The sequence below is a fragment of the Phallusia mammillata genome, chromosome 4, assembly GCF_965637545.1.
Source record: "Phallusia mammillata chromosome 4, kaPhaMamm4.hap1.1, whole genome shotgun sequence".
In the NCBI taxonomy this organism is placed as follows: Eukaryota; Metazoa; Chordata; class Ascidiacea; order Phlebobranchia; family Ascidiidae; genus Phallusia; species Phallusia mammillata.
In genome coordinates this window covers 618,984-635,359 of record NC_137255.1, presented here as the reverse complement: position 1 = coordinate 635,359, position 16,376 = coordinate 618,984, and the positions used below count along the sequence as shown (strand labels likewise).

The 16,376-nt window shown below is 37.3% G+C and overlaps 1 protein-coding gene and 1 long non-coding RNA gene across 3 annotated transcripts; one reads left to right on the top strand and one right to left on the bottom strand.

Moving 5' to 3' along the window:
• Positions 1-7: 7 nt before the first annotated feature.
• Positions 8-3,129, bottom strand: LOC145223792 (uncharacterized). The gene is made up of 3 exons (XR_013859502.1): positions 3,057-3,129; positions 1,811-1,901; positions 8-1,271 (listed from the first exon to the last, which is right to left on the bottom strand). It is a non-coding gene; the product is annotated as an uncharacterized LOC145223792 (long non-coding RNA).
• Positions 3,130-5,609: 2,480 nt separating this feature from the next.
• On the top strand, positions 5,610-15,955 carry LOC145225152 (uncharacterized). Of its 2 annotated transcripts, none has more exons than XM_080091811.1 (13): positions 5,610-5,860; positions 5,923-6,036; positions 6,531-6,606; positions 7,725-7,917; positions 8,688-8,885; positions 10,300-10,467; positions 11,095-11,369; positions 11,870-11,976; positions 12,032-12,209; positions 12,701-12,873; positions 13,490-13,650; positions 14,662-14,859; positions 15,776-15,955. In XM_080091811.1, the coding sequence occupies exons 1-13, from the start codon at positions 5,791-5,793 to the stop codon at positions 15,908-15,910; spliced, it is 2,046 nt and encodes a 681-aa protein (XP_079947937.1). In that variant the 5' UTR covers positions 5,610-5,790; the 3' UTR covers positions 15,911-15,955. The 2 variants fall into 2 exon arrangements, with proteins under 2 accessions (XP_079947937.1, XP_079947936.1); XM_080091810.1 differs by having other exon boundaries at positions 5,914-6,036.
• The last annotated feature ends 421 nt before the right edge of the window (positions 15,956-16,376 follow it).

Genomic DNA, 16,376 nt, shown 5'->3' with positions numbered 1-16,376 from the left:
ATTATATTACTTATCAGAACTTACTTAAAATTCTATAGAATCCTCAGGTATTTTTGTACCAACTTACGAACCGTTAAAAACGTTACAAGCAACATACCAATAAGTAGATGTGTAAAGAAAATGTATATAAACTCTATTCCACTCCACTGTAATCTATTGCTCTACCACTAACTTAAATACCTTTGAATCTGTCGTAGTTTATTGTACAAACTCAACAAACTTGGTAAAATTTCTTGAAACTTTTCCATTTACTGTTTATCTCAAGAGTTTTGTTTAAACGTGAACCACAAATTAATGTAATCACAAATACCCGAATGTTACTGTAGCTAAACTCATAACAAGCAACACACGTCTCCCACCACCGCAAGATTGACAATTAAAAACCGGTTTGACAACTTTCAAAATGTCGCATTACAATATCTCATTAAATAATCATTAATACAAATCTTAATAAAGTAAAAATCGGTCAAAATTACAATACTGATTAATATTATCTACTTCTCACTGTTATTGCAAGCTGCTGTCAATTTTTTGCTGTTATCGAATTGCTTGTGACAAAGCAACAATGCCTTCGGGCTTCTCGCGTTCTCTCGATTATGACGTCACAGAGAGTAAGCCGAAACACTTGTTGTAAACGCGCGAGCTGTCCGAGGCTGATCGCGGCGATGAATCAAATTTTTTTGGGCGAGAAAAGGCACAAAAACATCAGTAAAAAATTCACTTTATCACTAAAGCAATTATTCCAGCTGTGAATTTTTTAACCTCAGTTGTTTGAATTTTATGACAAATATATTGGGTTGTCTCATGATATACTGTAAAGTATTTTTCCAACACATATATAAGCTATTGCTGCAAGGCACAATATCAACTTATATAGCTCTTCTGGCAATTGTATTTTTATTCCGACGGTTCGACGTCCTATACAGGTCGTCTTCATCGTGAAAAATACATTTGCCGGGAGAGCTCTATAAACTTGATAATTTTTCAACACTTTGGGCTTATAAATGTTTCTTCTACCAATCCAATGTCAGCTTATACTTTCAAGCTTGGAGCACTTCGTGGTAATTTTTAGCTGTCTTTAGTCGCCACAGCCACCATCTGCATAATGTTCAGTGTTTTGCGGTGGGATTTGGTGCGATGGTTTGTTGGACAGTTTCTTTCCAACACACGTTTCGCGAACTTAAGTGTTGAGATTTCAATACCAGTCGTAAAGATAACTTCGGCTTTCCCTCGGAACGAAAAATGTTGATCTGTATTTCCTCCAGCGATTCCTGCAATTGGATATACTGTTGTTGCCAGGCATTTTCCTAAGCTATCCTTTCCGTTCAACCGGCAATTATAAACAAATCCAAGGTGTCTTTATCAGGGTAATGTCAGCTACCCAGTCGTTATTATAACACCGGTTTTGTTCATATTTCGGTTGAACAAAAAGGAAAGTTTATGGTTCCTAAAATTATTTGTCAAAAAAAAGTTAGTTGCCTGATTTTGAGTGTAAAGAAATATACCAATACCAATTCGAGCAATAGAACCAATAACTAACACCAAACTAAATGAAAGTAATAAACTTAACCTCCAAAATAAAGATTATTCAGATAAAAAGTTTAATTAAACATTAAAAAAAAAACTTCAGAAGAAGATAAAAAATCAAAAAAGTAACTTGAAAATAGTGTAAGGCTATTTGCTATTTTTGTTGAGATTTATTTACATTTCATCAAATTTATTGGACACTTTCATAATTCACAGGGTCTTAATACAAGCAACTTTTCGACGCAAGAATATACTCACTACTGCCACCCTGCGTTGAACTTACCAGAGCCTTAGGATAAAAGCGGCGAGAAAAATTATCGCCAGAAGGATCAGAGTAACCATCAGTGCCGGAGTAAAAGCGCTTCTCTCATCCGCTAAAACAGAAACAATGTTTTATCTTTTCTGAAATATTTCACCCAATACAGCGACCTGAGCAAAATATTTAAGAATAAATATTTTATTGGTAAGTCAAAAAGTGATGGTTTTAAACCAATAGTTGTTTCTTGTTTTTAGTTTAGAATGGCAACGGTTTTAAGAAACATTTTGGATTGCTTGGTTGCCTGAATTTTCTGATATCTATTTTTCATTAACTTCACTCTATTTCGCGTAAATACACATTAAGCGAGGGCCGAGCTCCATTCAATACGTGTGAATATCCACAGTTTCTAACCACTTCGTTTGTCATCAATCGGTCCACCAGAACAGCTAAATGACTTAACAGCGTTGAATTTAAATGTTTCCGGTCATGAAATATTTACGCAGGTCAGTTTTTGAAATCGTTACGAATTATGTTTCTACTTCCAATAATTTTCCAGCGCAACAACGAGGGGAATGTGATTGCCCCGTTGTTAAAATATTAATGCCAAAGTCTCCCAGTTATCGCGTTGCTCGCTCTCAAACCGGGCAACAAACTGTCTTAAAGGCTTAATGACTCTCACCCAGTGCCCGTAGTGGTCCAACCACAGCTGTGCTGCAATTTAGTACCAATTTTTAGCTGCAGTTGCATTTCATACACATGGAAGGGTTCACACCAATATTAATAGGAGTTGTACAGCTTTTAAATATGTTTGTAAAGCATTGGCTGACTCAATGATTAATTCTAACATTAAACTATTGCAATTTAGTACCAAATTTTAGCTGCAGTTGCATTTCATACACATGGAAGGGATCACACCAATATTAATAGGAGTTGTACAGCTTTCAAACATGTTTGTAAAGCATTGGTTGACTCACTGATATAATTCAACAATAAACCGCTCATAGCTTTTTGAGCAACGGTATTACATTTGATCACATTTTGAGTTGCGTTGTGTGTGAAATGATCAACATATGCATATCAACCAATCAGATTTTTTTAATTTTTTTTAGACAAACAAATGCTGACTTTTATTCATTAAAGTATTTCCAACGTTTTTGGCATTTTGAGTTGCGTTGTTTGTGGAATTTTCAACGAAATTTGCAAACAAACCATCATAGGCTGAGATTCATTCGAGTCTGAACCATTGAAAAGTTGTAGAACTCAAACTTACGTGTTGGGTTTATTGTCGTAACTTCCAGCGATGCAACTCTTGTTTGGTTTTCAAACATTTCCTAATATTCATAAAAAACATCTAAAAACATTTTAAATGACATTTTTGATTGTGTTTATAACCAAACAGTAAAAAAATCGCAATTTAAAGATATTGGCTGGCCTGGTTGATTCGGTATCACGCCTTCAATATGCCTGGCGCACTTTAATTAATATATAAGTGTGCAGTGACCACAGGTCTGGACACGACTGGTCCCAGCATTACATTAATGTTCATCTTAACGATTTAAAGTTAACGTTAGGACACTGACCTACAAGACATGTTTTTTCCCCAAAATATACCACATGAAAAAGATTTTCTTTATCCGTAATTAAGGTATTTAAGATTTTTATTTGGATATAAAATAAACTCATGGTTCAAATTTAACCATGAAATTAATTTGAAACGTCACCCGGTCTTTGAACATTAATTTCACAAACGCGTATAACAGCAGATCCAGTTAATTCACATTTGACAAGTTCCAGAGGGACATGGTTTTACCCAAGGGGATAAATAAGCATCAGGATACATCTCTGGGGATTTATATGTCTGTCTATTAGCTTGTGTCGTCACAATGCGCAGGATAAACATTTGGTATCGCCGCGTGATTAGCTTAAAATTGACCGACATCTATTTGACAATTCTATTAAAAGCGTCCCGGCAGTGTGTAAAGGGCCGTATACATTTATAAATCCTACACGAACTGGGAGATGTAAATATATTCAGTGGTGGGATTCAATCTTTTTGTCAGCCGGTTCTAGCACAAAAGTCATATTTTTCTGCCGGTTCTGTTACAAAAAGTTCATTGACATTAACCAGTAATGGTAACCGGTTCGCTGATCTCATAAAACTTCGTGAGACAGTTTTACAGTACCGGTGCGAACCGGCTGAATCCCACCACTGTATATATCCTGTTTTGTGCGTCTTGTTGGGTGCTGTTTCCATCCGCCTAAAGCTAAATTAATGTCATACACTTTCGTAGGTGATGCCTTGGGTCCTTATGTCAATAGCACGATGTTGTTACTTTGCGGATCTTGCTGGGTTAGTTCAATAATTCTCGCTCACTGCCCTAATCAACTTTGTTTTTTACTCTAACTGTTTTTTATTTTTACTCTAACTGAACATTCTTGATCGAAGTCTGCGTAGTAGAAAACTTTTTAACCTGAAACTTAGCTGCCAGTAAACTATCTATTAGCTGAAATGTCAAAAATAACATCAGTTCACAAGGGACACCCAATATAATCCAGCATAACTACATCATGAAACTTTATCAATAGCTTCAAAAACTAAATTATAATATGTTGCCTGCGCTTATTCTATGACATCATAAGCGATTCTATTGTTCGTCACAATAGCGCAAGCGCCATAGTTCGGTAGTATCGTTTATTTAGGCGCCTAGCACTTTGTGATGTAACAAAGAATCGTTCGGTTTGTGGCGCCTCTTTATTTCGTCACAATTTGTTAAATGCTAGAGCTGAAGCAACTGATGAGAAGCTAAATTAAGTCTCTCGAACGCTGCCACTTGTTGCGTAACAATGCAGAAGCGTCGCAAGCCTTTTTAATTATTTATGGAAGTCAGCTGGGCTTAAATGCCAAAACAATACAAACTTTTTTCCGGCCGAACAAAAACTTTATGGTTCAGCGTAAACTTCTGCTATTTAATCAAATTCGTTTAATGTCTCTTGGAAAACCTATTCTGACTTTCTAATGCATTTCTTGCTTTTCAATACTCTTTTTCAAACAAACTATTCTTATTTTCTGGTTTATTTATATTTCTGTGATAAGTTTTACAGTCTTTCGTAATTATTAAACCCTGTTTTACACGATTTGAGTACAAAGCGCGATTTCATCATGGAGTTCTGCTTTTCGACAGATCGACACGAACTGCTTAACACTGACACCTACCGGATGAAAATAAAAAAAAATAAAAAAAATAAAAAGCAATTTGGACGAAAAAATATTTCTGTTCAGTTTAATTTGTAGATGTGCTCAAATTTTCATGCAATAAGGTTTTAATACATTTTAACAGAAGATTTGCGACTGGGTGAATTTTCCAAAGAAATTAGGTGAAATTTAACTTAAAATTTATCCATGTTTGACCTTTAAAAGTTTTGCCCAGACCTGATTCGACGTCTGCCGCGAAATCGCTTGTTTGTTGTTATGACGTCACAGTGACGGGCCTCGAGGCTGATTATGAGTCACGTGATGTTTGTTCGAGATCTCGGCGTGAAAGCTTCGGGCGTTTTTCGCGAAAAATAAGAATCGCGAGTTCCACAACTTTTACCAGCATTGCAGCTGATCGTGATGGTGACGTCAACGCGATTCAACAATCGAGATGTTCGATAATTCGAAAATTCGTGTTTTGAGACGATTTGTTCTTGTTTTTGTATCTGAAGGTCAAGTTTAGGCAGAAAGTAAGAGCAAAGTTAAATCAGAACAGTTAAATTTTGTAAATACAAAAGTTTTACCACCTCATTAGTTTTTTTTCTTTGTCAGTTATTTTTGAGATAATTTGTTGCTGTTTTTTCGTCCAGAATTTACGTTTAGGCAGAAAGTGAGAGAAAAATTGAATTAGAACAGTCAAATTTTGTAAAAATAAAAGTCCAAACATATTCTGCACCATTTCACCACCTCGTCAGTTTCTTTTCTTTGTCAGTTATTGCTGTAACTATAGCAACATTGGTAGTTAGATAAGATGATCACTCTGTTGGTGGCATCTTGCTTTCTCTCATCCGCTTTTGCGCAAGTCTTGCTCCCAGAACCGGGTAATATGATTTTTATGTTTGTATGATGTGATTTCTATGGTGACAATTAAAAGTTTTTGCAGTTGTAATATTACCTGGAATCGCTTACGAACCGGAATTATCCGAATGCATCACTTACGATGAAAACGGAACCGAATCTCGGATAACCTACGATTCTTGTGTTTCTTTCTGTTGCGGTAAGTTGCACAATAGGCACTATGACGTATAACGTTTGTGACGTAAGCAACTTTTTATCAAGAAATCTTGCATCGGCTAAAAATGCTCAAATACTGAAAAACTTGTTAAATCTGATGTTTAATGACGAATACAACGGACCAAATGGACGTAAAAAGCGACATGCTTCATTGGTCAAACGTTTCGGCAAATGCTCATGCCATCATCATTTGGGCCTTTATTTTCACCATTAAATTTAACAGATCCGTATGTAGTGAACCAAACCTAATGTATTAATTTTAAAACGACACGAAATCTTTAAATTTTGGATTTTTTACCACTTTTGCATATAATACTTTCCAATAAGAAGTTTTTCGACAATACACAAAATCTTGTGCATGAAAACTGCTCAACGAAAATCCTGTTCGTAAGTTTTAAAGCTAAACATTGCAGCCAAGATTAAGAAACTCTTTTTCAGTGAATAACTTTGTCAAATCGTGTTTATATTTTCCACCAGGTGGGGCAATATTGCTGAAAAACAGCAGCTACAAATGTTGCGGGTCGGAAGCACATGGGGACCCGTATGTACCTAGGTAAGAGGGAAGAATTGTGTTTAAGTCGGAAAATTTCTATGGTCGTTAATTTTGAAAAAATAATGCTTTTTGGGGTCAAAATTTTAATGGATTTAAAGCATGTCGCTTTTTAAGTTTATTTGGGCCGTTATTTTCACCATTAAACTTATGAACAGATCCGTAACTAGTGTTCAAACAACTCAAATTTGGGTAACAAAATTTTAGTCTTTTTTACACTATTGTGACCAAATATTTTGGTCATGCACGAATATGGTGTTTAGTACACTTTGTTTTCCTGATTTGGCACCGTCACGCGCATTTATTTTCTCTTGTGTTATTTGGTTTGTGGCACGTTGTTAGCATTCCCTTCCCTTTGCCTGTAGAGCTACACGAGTTGCGCTGATTGGCCTGGAACGCGCTGCTTTACCAATCAGGTACTTACAAAAGCAACCTTCTGTTATGTAAAACAGGCTTTTCTCTGGGTGGCGCGTGTAACTCGAGATGTTGGTTGAAGGTCGCTACGTGCTTGCATTTTAACATAGCTACTTTTATCGCTGTTGGTTTTATAATCCAAAATTTCCGCCCAAAATTAAACCAGTGCGCGGTATTTTTGGCTTTGGTGATGACCCGTTACAGTAGGATTCAGGCCAAAACAATTCCGTAACACTATTACATGACCTGAAAACTTCTGAAAATCATATCGTCCAAAATGTTAAAGGTTTGGAAAAGTTTTAGTCCAAATACTTTTGTGTAACGTTGCGTAAAATACTTGTTTTGGTGTAAAAACTTGTGAAATGACAAATGGATTTAAAAGTCATTATAAAAGCCCCATAATAAGTAAGCTGCAGACAGTACACACTGTTTCCACCTACAAGGTCTCATCAGTGCAGCTGGTGACAAGAGATCGGCCGCATTGGCTAGTGTAGCCATCCAACGGCACTCTAGTTTGTTGGGAATAACAGGGTAAAAACCCAGGCCTCAACTATTCTGTTCGATGCCGCAACTGGGCATACACCACAGAGTTGACTGGTTCACAATGGCCAAGCAACTGGTGACGAAACATTTAACTTACAAATTACTCAGTGTTATCAATATGTGAAATAACACACATGAACTAACAAGTTATTCCACGCTGTTAGCGACGACATTTGCTGCGAGTGGTGGACCGGTTACGGGAAGAGTTATCCGAAGTCCGAGATGACGGGCAGTTACGGATGTTGCGGGATTGAGAGGATTAATTGGAGCGGAGGTCACCAAGGATGTTGTTATGGTCACGGAGGTTTGCCGAGCGTCTTCACGCCTTCGAAGGAGAAATGTTGCGACACAAAGGGGGTGAGAAACTGTGATGGGGTTTTTGGGGTTTTTCAGACTGAGGGTCGTGGGTTCAAACCCATATAATCATAACAATAAAGCGCTGTTTAATTTGCAACGGATAAAGTTTTGTTGTACAATCTCACAAATTTTTTGACCAAACATTTTCACATAAGCTATTGCTGCCAGGCATAATATCAAGTTTATAGAGTTCTTCTTGCAAATGTAATTTCATTCCGACGTTTCAACGTCCTATACAGGTCGCCTTCAAACTTTTTTACATTTTTGACTGTCTAACGGCTGTGGTTTTACAGCATTTCAGCATTAGTGAATACAAACCATTGTAACGTTTGAAAATTCTAAAATAGGCCTCCCTAAACCCCCTCTAATGACTAATGATATGGCCATATGACGAAACATTTGAACAATACAGCATGTCGCTTTTTCGTCTATTTGGGCTGTTATGTTCATGATTAAACTATTCCCTAAAATTTGACATTTAAAAGCGTCAGAATTCAACCATTTATCAATAAAGACAGTTTTTAACCCGTCTTCGACATGTTGTCCTGGTGGACAAAAACATTGCTATTTTGCATTTTTCAATCATTCAATTTTATTTTGTTTCCAGCGCACAGAATGAACGTAGCAATAATTCACAATAAACAGAAAAAGTCGATGCGTTTTAACCCGCCTAACACATATTGTCCTGGACAAAAACATTGTCGCCTTCCATTTAAGGTTGAGGTCATCACCTTTGACTTAGTCATTTGAACCCGGCTTTTTTCCCGCAGATTCCATTCAGTACCCCTCACCGCTGGCAATCCCAGTGTTGCGGTGATACGGCGACTTTTAACCCACAACTGCAATCCTGCCCCTGTAAGAACGGACAGGTGATCTCGGCTCCCAGCAGCAAAACGGCATGTTGTGAAACACCAGAGGGCGCACAAACTGCTTATGACGTCGACACCCAATTCTGTTGCCTTGGAGAGGTGGGTTGTTGTAAAGATGAAGTATTTATTGTGAGTCTTTGTCGGTAAACTTTACAAACGTACTGCACCCGGAAAGTTATGTCATAAACTTTCATGGAAACTTCCCAGTTTCATGTCAACTTTCAACTACATCGTTTAAATGCTCTTAAAGACATTTAGAATGGCCGAATGGTCTGAGGTCCCACACACTCAAGCTGCAATGGTGACATGAGTGTTGTGGTCTCCCAATGGAGGCGTGGGTTCGAATCCCACTTCTGACAAATCTGCAAATAAAGTTTAAAACCGCTAGCACAGCTTTGCCAAAGCCTGCATCATTACTTTTATTATTATTACATCATTACTTTTGTACGAATTTTTATCCCACAAAATATTGAAACAAATTACTTGTCTCATCAGTGCAGCTGGTGACGAGAGATCAGCCGTACCAGCTACACTGATGAGATCTTATAGGTTGAAACAGTGCACACTGCCTGCAGCTTATCATTTATTGACTCGTTGCTTTTACACATTTACTTTTGTTTGTGAAAAATATTTCGAAAGTGCATTTGATTTCCTCATTGTAGAGTTAACTGTTAGATATTCAACTGCGTAAAAGTTTGATTCAGTCTCTTTCGGGCAGTTGTGATTTATAGGTTTGCAAATATGTTTCTTCCAAACATTATAAATGTCCTTGTCTTGACCTTGGTTGACTCATCACAGTTTAACGGTAAACTATTTTTTTTCAAATCTATGAATCATTGACACGTTTGGTTTAAACTTCGTCTTTATCTGATTTTGAAACATTTGCAAAAACTATTGCTGCCAGGCATATCTATAAACTTGATGAGCAAAAACCTTTCCCTTTTCGCTGAATGACTCACTCGCTAAACGTCAGTAGAAAAGTTTAAATTTGCCCGTGACCTTTTAAAACCGTTGCTTGGTGCTTAAGATCCTGTCACTTCGTGCTTGGAAATCTTGTTTTCACTGTAACGAAACCACAACACTTGTATGTAGCTAAGCAACCTACAGGATTTAATTTTAGAAGCCAAACCCAGTTTTCAATCATTGCCTTGTTCCGGTTTACTCGTCATGGACCTAAAAAGTAACAAAACAAACTGACAAAAAGATAAATAATAGAATTGTGACATGAAATACAATTACAGATAATCAGTTTTTATTGTATCAAAACACTATTAAACTTTGGGCAAACAAAAACAACAAGAAGAAAAGGGAATATAATTTTATTTGTAGATTAATTCAAGATTTGTATTTTTAATATATTTCCATCTTAGCTGCTTTTAACTGCATTGTCGACAGACAGAATCTGCCTGTTACAAGGCACCAAGCGAACCAAAAGTACCACGCATATTTACACAGTAACATGAAATGTCTTTTACACAATGTTATGTAACAAACAGTTTTATGACGTGTTCAGGTGGGAACAATCGGAGTTGATTTTTGTTGTGGAGACAGTCGATTGGGGACAACAGGGGAGCAAGTATGCTGCGATGACGTACTTGTACCGGTTGACCCCCCAAACAAGAACGTCACGGCGTGTTGTGACGGTGTCGGTTATGACCCAAGTATCAACATCTGCTGCAAGGTCAGTTCAAGGCCACGTCAATGTATGTTTGGGCATTTGGACATTACAGGGGTGACCTTGGAGTAGTTTTGTTTTACTGAAAATGGTAGAAAAAAATGCGTTACCATTAAATAAAAACTAACATCTCAATAAGACTTTAATAACCATAGTACACCAGGACCATCGAAGGCGCCATACCGAATCAGCCGGTCACCAAGCATTCCCACATGGCAAGGCACAGGCTAGAAAAATTAGCCTGCGGTGGGATTCGAACCCACGACCTGTAATAAGTTAAAACACCATTTTCCTACTGACGGCAATGGCATCTAAAGTAATATGCCAAAAACAGTCAAAACTTTTCCATTTAACTTTAGTTTCCGACAACAAAATGCCCCAAGTAGGAAGCTTAGTGTTGACGTAACTGTTTCCAGTGGTGGGATTCAACCGGTTCGCACCGGTTCTATAGAACCGTCTCACAAAATTTTATGAGATCAGCAAACCAGTTAGCATAACTGGTGACTGTCAATGGACTTTTTGTAACAGAACCGGCTGAAAAATATGACTTTTGAGATAGAACCGCCTGACAAAAAAATTGAATCCCACCACTGAGTATAAACACACACTTATAATTACCTGACTGTTTCCCAGGGAAACGTGGTTCCGATCGAGGAGGGGGCTAACAAGTGTTGCGGGGTAATCCCCTACAACCCCCTAAAGTCTATTTGTTGTGGAGAAAGTTTATGGAGCACGGAGACGGAAGGAACTGAGTGTTGTGGAGCGGAAGCCTTCTTCCCCAACACCGGGAGCTTCTGCTGCCAACACGTTGTATATACTACGTCGGCACAAGCACCCGGTGACGCGTGTTGCGTCAGTGGTGACGTAGTGCAGTTTTATTTCAAAGATGGAGACCAGATTTGCTGCAAGTAAGGACGGCTGTTTTGCAATAAATTGTCTAATTTACAAACTGTTTAATTTACTGTTTGCAATTTCTGCATCTTGACTAACCCAATACATGTTTTAAAGCAAATAAACATACATAATATATTTTTAAAGACGGCGACAAGACTTAAGTCCAATAGGACAGTTTGTTTCCGCAAAAAAAGAATACAAATGACACTTTTTTGGACAATTTTAAATCTGAACGTAGTACAGTTTTCAGATTTGCTGCAAGTAAGGCAGCTGGTTTCTGCATGGAAGTGTTTTGTTTACAAATTAAAGTTTGCTTTCTTAAAAAACAAAAAAATTAACCTCGGTTAATCCGGTAGATCAAAACATTTGTCCGGATTAGGCGAAGATCCGGATTAACCGAATCCGGTGTAACCATTGTTTACTGTATTTTAAACTCTTAACCTAATCCTATTTATGAATTAAACTGACAAAAACAAAACAAAGTTTCCCAGCGTAATTTTTTTCACTTTTTCAGCGGAGTTTTGTCCGATCGGACTTTGGGTGAAGACTGCTGCGGGGTTTCCCCTTATTCGAAAAAGTCCCAGATTTGCTGTGACGGAGTGATTGGGAGTAAACTGAAAGGTTGGTAACTTAACCAATCAGAATCGGCTATTTAATCACGTGTGCTTGTTGCCAGGTAACACCTGCTGTCACGACCAACCTTACTTTCCATCCTACCAAAACAAAAACAGGACGATTTGCTGCGAGAAAGGTCCCTACGGCCCGTTTAAAACCCCATCCTGTTGTGGAGGTGTGGGGTTCGATATTGAAGGAGGAACTCTGTGTTGTGGCGGCAAAGTTTATGGAAGATTCAGGTGAATGCAGTCGTTTCTACTAACTTTATTGTAACCCCTCGCACTTAAAAACATCACAATATTTATTCAAAACGTCACAATTCTTACTCCATACGTTACAATTCCAACTCAAAACGTCACAATTCTTTAGCAAAACGTCACAATTCTTAAGCAAAATGTCACAATTCCTACTCAGTACGTCACAATTTCAACTCAATTCGTCACAATTGCTACTCAGTACGTCACAATTTCAACTTATATCGTCATGATTCTTACTCAGTACGTCACACTTCCTACTCAATTTGTCACAATTCAAACTTAATACATCACAATTTCAACTCAATTCGTCACAATTTCAACTCAATACGTCATGATTTCAATTCAATACGCAATAATTTCAATTTAAAACGTCTCCATTTGAACTCAAAGCAGTACTTCTGCACTCAATCTGAAACTAAAATATTGCTGCTCAACAACAACCCTACCAATTCATTGTGTTTGTGACGTCACAGTTGGCCCTCTTGTTGCGTGGATGTTGGTTATGACGCGAAGACGCACATATGTTGCGGATCAACAGTGTACGGCAAACCACACGAGAGCAGTGCTTTGTCCTGTTGTGGAACTGAAGCTTACGACAGAACAACACAACTTTGCTGCGAAGGTTACAACGCGACTCTACCAGCAGGTTCGATTCCAATCTATATTGCTTGGACTAAACCAGCTTAATTCTTGTGACGAAATGAAATATTGTTTCAACTAATCATAGGTTACAGAAGTGGTTCCAAACCTTTATCGACATCGACGAATTCCTCACTTAACAATTCAACAAATTTTCATTCCTCCCTAATAGACTACATGTTATATTCTCACAGCTTATAAGTGTCTATTTACAAACCACATGTAAAAAAGTAAATTCCTCAAATCAAGATTGAAAATTCCTACCTTGGGAGAAATTCCTCCCCGGTTGGGAAATTCAGGGCTAAGGCAAATTTGGTTTGTAAATAGCCACTTAAGCTCTGGGAATATAACCTATGAAGTTGATAAAAGATCCCATTTTGAAATGATCTTTGTATGGTTTAGCATCTACTATGTAGTCTATTAGAGAGGAATGAAAATGTTTTTAAAACACCACCAATCACACAGTGTTTCAAATTGTTAGATTTATTTACATTCCTAATGTTTCACCCTTCAAAGTGTTTAGCGACGTATCCTAGTGTGTTTGTGCCGCAATGTTATAGAAATTTAACCACTGATGCAGTTTGACCAAATCAAGTTACGCCACGTGTACTGTTCCGCAACAGGGACGCCTCCCAGCCGTGGCGCATGTTGTGGCGTGGATGCTTACAATATCGACAGCCAACTCTGCTGCGGTGGTGTGATCAGGAACAAATCCGACGATGTCAACGATAAATGTTGCGGACACCAAGTATACGACAATTCCACACAAATTTGCTGCTCAGAAGTAAGTACTTAATTTAATCATAAACTTAACTGTCAAAGTACTCGTGTGTAGAGAATACGTCATGCAGACGTTTCAACAATTTCTGTTGTCATCATCAGTGCACTTTCAAGTCCGTGTATAGTGTTCCTAAACAGGGTTTAAGTCTTCTAAAAACCCTAAGCACTTGAACCTTTCATGCTTATAAACTTGTAGCTTGTGGATGCAGAGTTTCGGAGTGAGGAGCTATTTACCCTTATGGTGAAGCCAGCTTTGTTTAACCGTTTGAATAAGAAGAAGGCATTTTTTGATGCCGTAATTTCGTTATCAGTTGTTTTTATTGCAAGAAACAAGGGCACGATGAACCCTTGAGCAAACGCTATTAGTTGTGAACAATTTACGGGTTTCTATAAATTCATCAAAGTTTATAGATCACCGCATACAATTGCTTCCTTTTGAATCACTCCCTGTTTTTAAAGATCTTTTAAATTTCAAACATCCGCGGACCACCATCTGAAGCAATTTCACTGATTTTAGTTCAAACCATAGAAGACATAAAAGACAACATATGACCCAACAAATAACTTAAGTTAACAACAGGACAGGAATAAAGATTCAGATGTGAAAAGTTTCCCTCTTTGGTGTCTCAAGCAAATCGAACAATATCTGGTTTTAAAAAAATAAGAATTTAACAAATTGCTCGGTTGATGGCACTCTATAGTTCCTTTCCGTGTCTCACGCAACTAACCACATTAAACCTCAATTATTCCGGACCAGTTTGGACCATGAAAATTATCCGGATTATCCGATGTCGATTAGTTAAGCCTTACCACATTCCAAATCATTTGTACCTCAAGTTTTGTCCGAATTAAAAGATCCGGATTAACCAATGTTGATTAGTTAAAGCCTTACCACATTACAAATCATATGCACCTCAAGTTTTGTCCGAATTAGGCGAAGATCCGGATAAACCGAATCCGGTTCAACTAAAGTTAACTGTACATTTTTATCCATCTCTGTGTTTTCCATCAACAGGACGGGGAGGAACCGGTTTTATTCGACCGTCAGTTTGGCGAGGAATCAAAATGTTGCGGAATCGAACAATACAATGACACAGCAGAATTTTGTTGCGACGGTTATTTACGTCCGAAGGAGTTTGTTGATTCAGCATGTTGTGCAGGAGTTGTCTATGACAGGAAAAAGAACATTTGTTGTCGATTCTATCTGCAAAAAGTAAGACAATGTTTCCTACAAATTGTGCACAAACTTTGCTTCTACATGGTTCCTTTAAGATTTAAAATTGTTGTTATGCCTAAAACCTTTGTATCCAGTGGTGGGATTCCATTTTTTGTCAGTCGGTTCTATCACAAAAGTCATATTTTTCAGCCGGTTCTGTTACAAAAAGTCCATCAACAGTAACCAGTAACACTAACCGGTTCCCTGATCTCATAAAATTCCGTGAGGTTCTATAGAACCGGTGCGAACCGACTGAATCCTACCACTGCTTGTATTCCATTTTTCTCCGTTGGTTTTAGGTTTTAATTTTTATATTTGTTGCTTTAGATTTATTTTATTTTCCAGATTTTATAGCAGAAAAAATGTCAAATTGTTGTCCTCACGGGCGTAATTAGCCATAGGTTAAAAGCCACTGAAGTATAGGTTATTTTTTCTTTCCGAAAATGTCGCAACAACGCAAAGAAATTATTCAAAATTTGATATCTGAAAACCTTGATACCTGATTTAAGAGATTTTGTTTTTGTTTGATTCAAATTAGAATTTTGTAAATTTAAAAGACTCTAATGTAAAAATTGTGTTAACCTATAATGATGAAAATAACGGCCCAAATAGACGTAAAAAGCGACATGCTTTATATTTCAAACGTTTCGGCAAATGCTTATGCCATCATCAGTGATATAAAGGGCCACATCAGTTATACCTGTTTATATACACTTAAGTCACATAAAAGGTTGAAAAAAATAGTAAAAAATCATGTAAAAAGCATTTGCCAAAACGTTTAACCAATAAAGCGTGTCGCTTTTCACGTCTATTTGGACCGTTAACTTCACCCGTTTACATCCACTTATCAATATAAAAGATTGACAAAAAGGTGCGAATCAAGCGTTAAACTTGACTGATTATTTTCACGCAGATTGGTCCAAACGTTCCATTTGATTTCGCTTCGTGCTGTGGCGGGAAATGTTACTACAGAGATAAACAAACCTGTTGCCGTGACAACATCTACATGGACAACGCAAAAACCAACGTCACTTGCTCTGACTTTTAATTACGTGATTGTTGATGACGTGAAAATAAACTGGATTTGTGCAGACTTGTGTTTTCTTGTTTTGTTTATTTATGGGGATTAGCGGATAAAACAAATCTCGATGAAATAAAACACTGATTATCTAAAAACCTCAACGAGGACTAAACCTTAATAATTTTGATAAAATCAGACCCTGACATTACATAAGTAGCCAAAAAAATGAACGTCATCAATTTTTATGTCAATTTATACATGTTTGAAAGTTGATGTCAGAAAACAACAATATTACTTGCTAGAAAAAGTTAAAAACGAACAAAATTATAAAGCAAACCATAACGTTTCTTCAGAACAATAAAAAAAATAAAAAAAATATAAATAAATGGAATTAAAACAGACTTAGGGGGCAGGCAATAAAATTAATTTTCCTTGTGGTCCAAATTGTTTGATTAGACAGGCGCAGAATTTTTTTACAACAGGCGTCCAGATC

What these genes read in the sequence shown, in the direction of transcription:
- LOC145225152 (XM_080091810.1), top strand. Translation starts at nt 5,791, where the DNA reads ATGATCACTCTGTTGGTGGCATCTTGCTTTCTCTCATCCGCTTTTGCG. An exon ending in AATTCTGTTGCCTTGGAGAG is followed by an intron (nt 8,886 to 10,299) that starts GTGGGTTGTTGT and finishes TGACGTGTTCAG; the next exon opens with GTGGGAACAATCGGAGTTGA. An exon ending in CACAAATTTGCTGCTCAGAA is followed by an intron (nt 13,651 to 14,661) that starts GTAAGTACTTAA and finishes TTCCATCAACAG; the next exon opens with GACGGGGAGGAACCGGTTTT.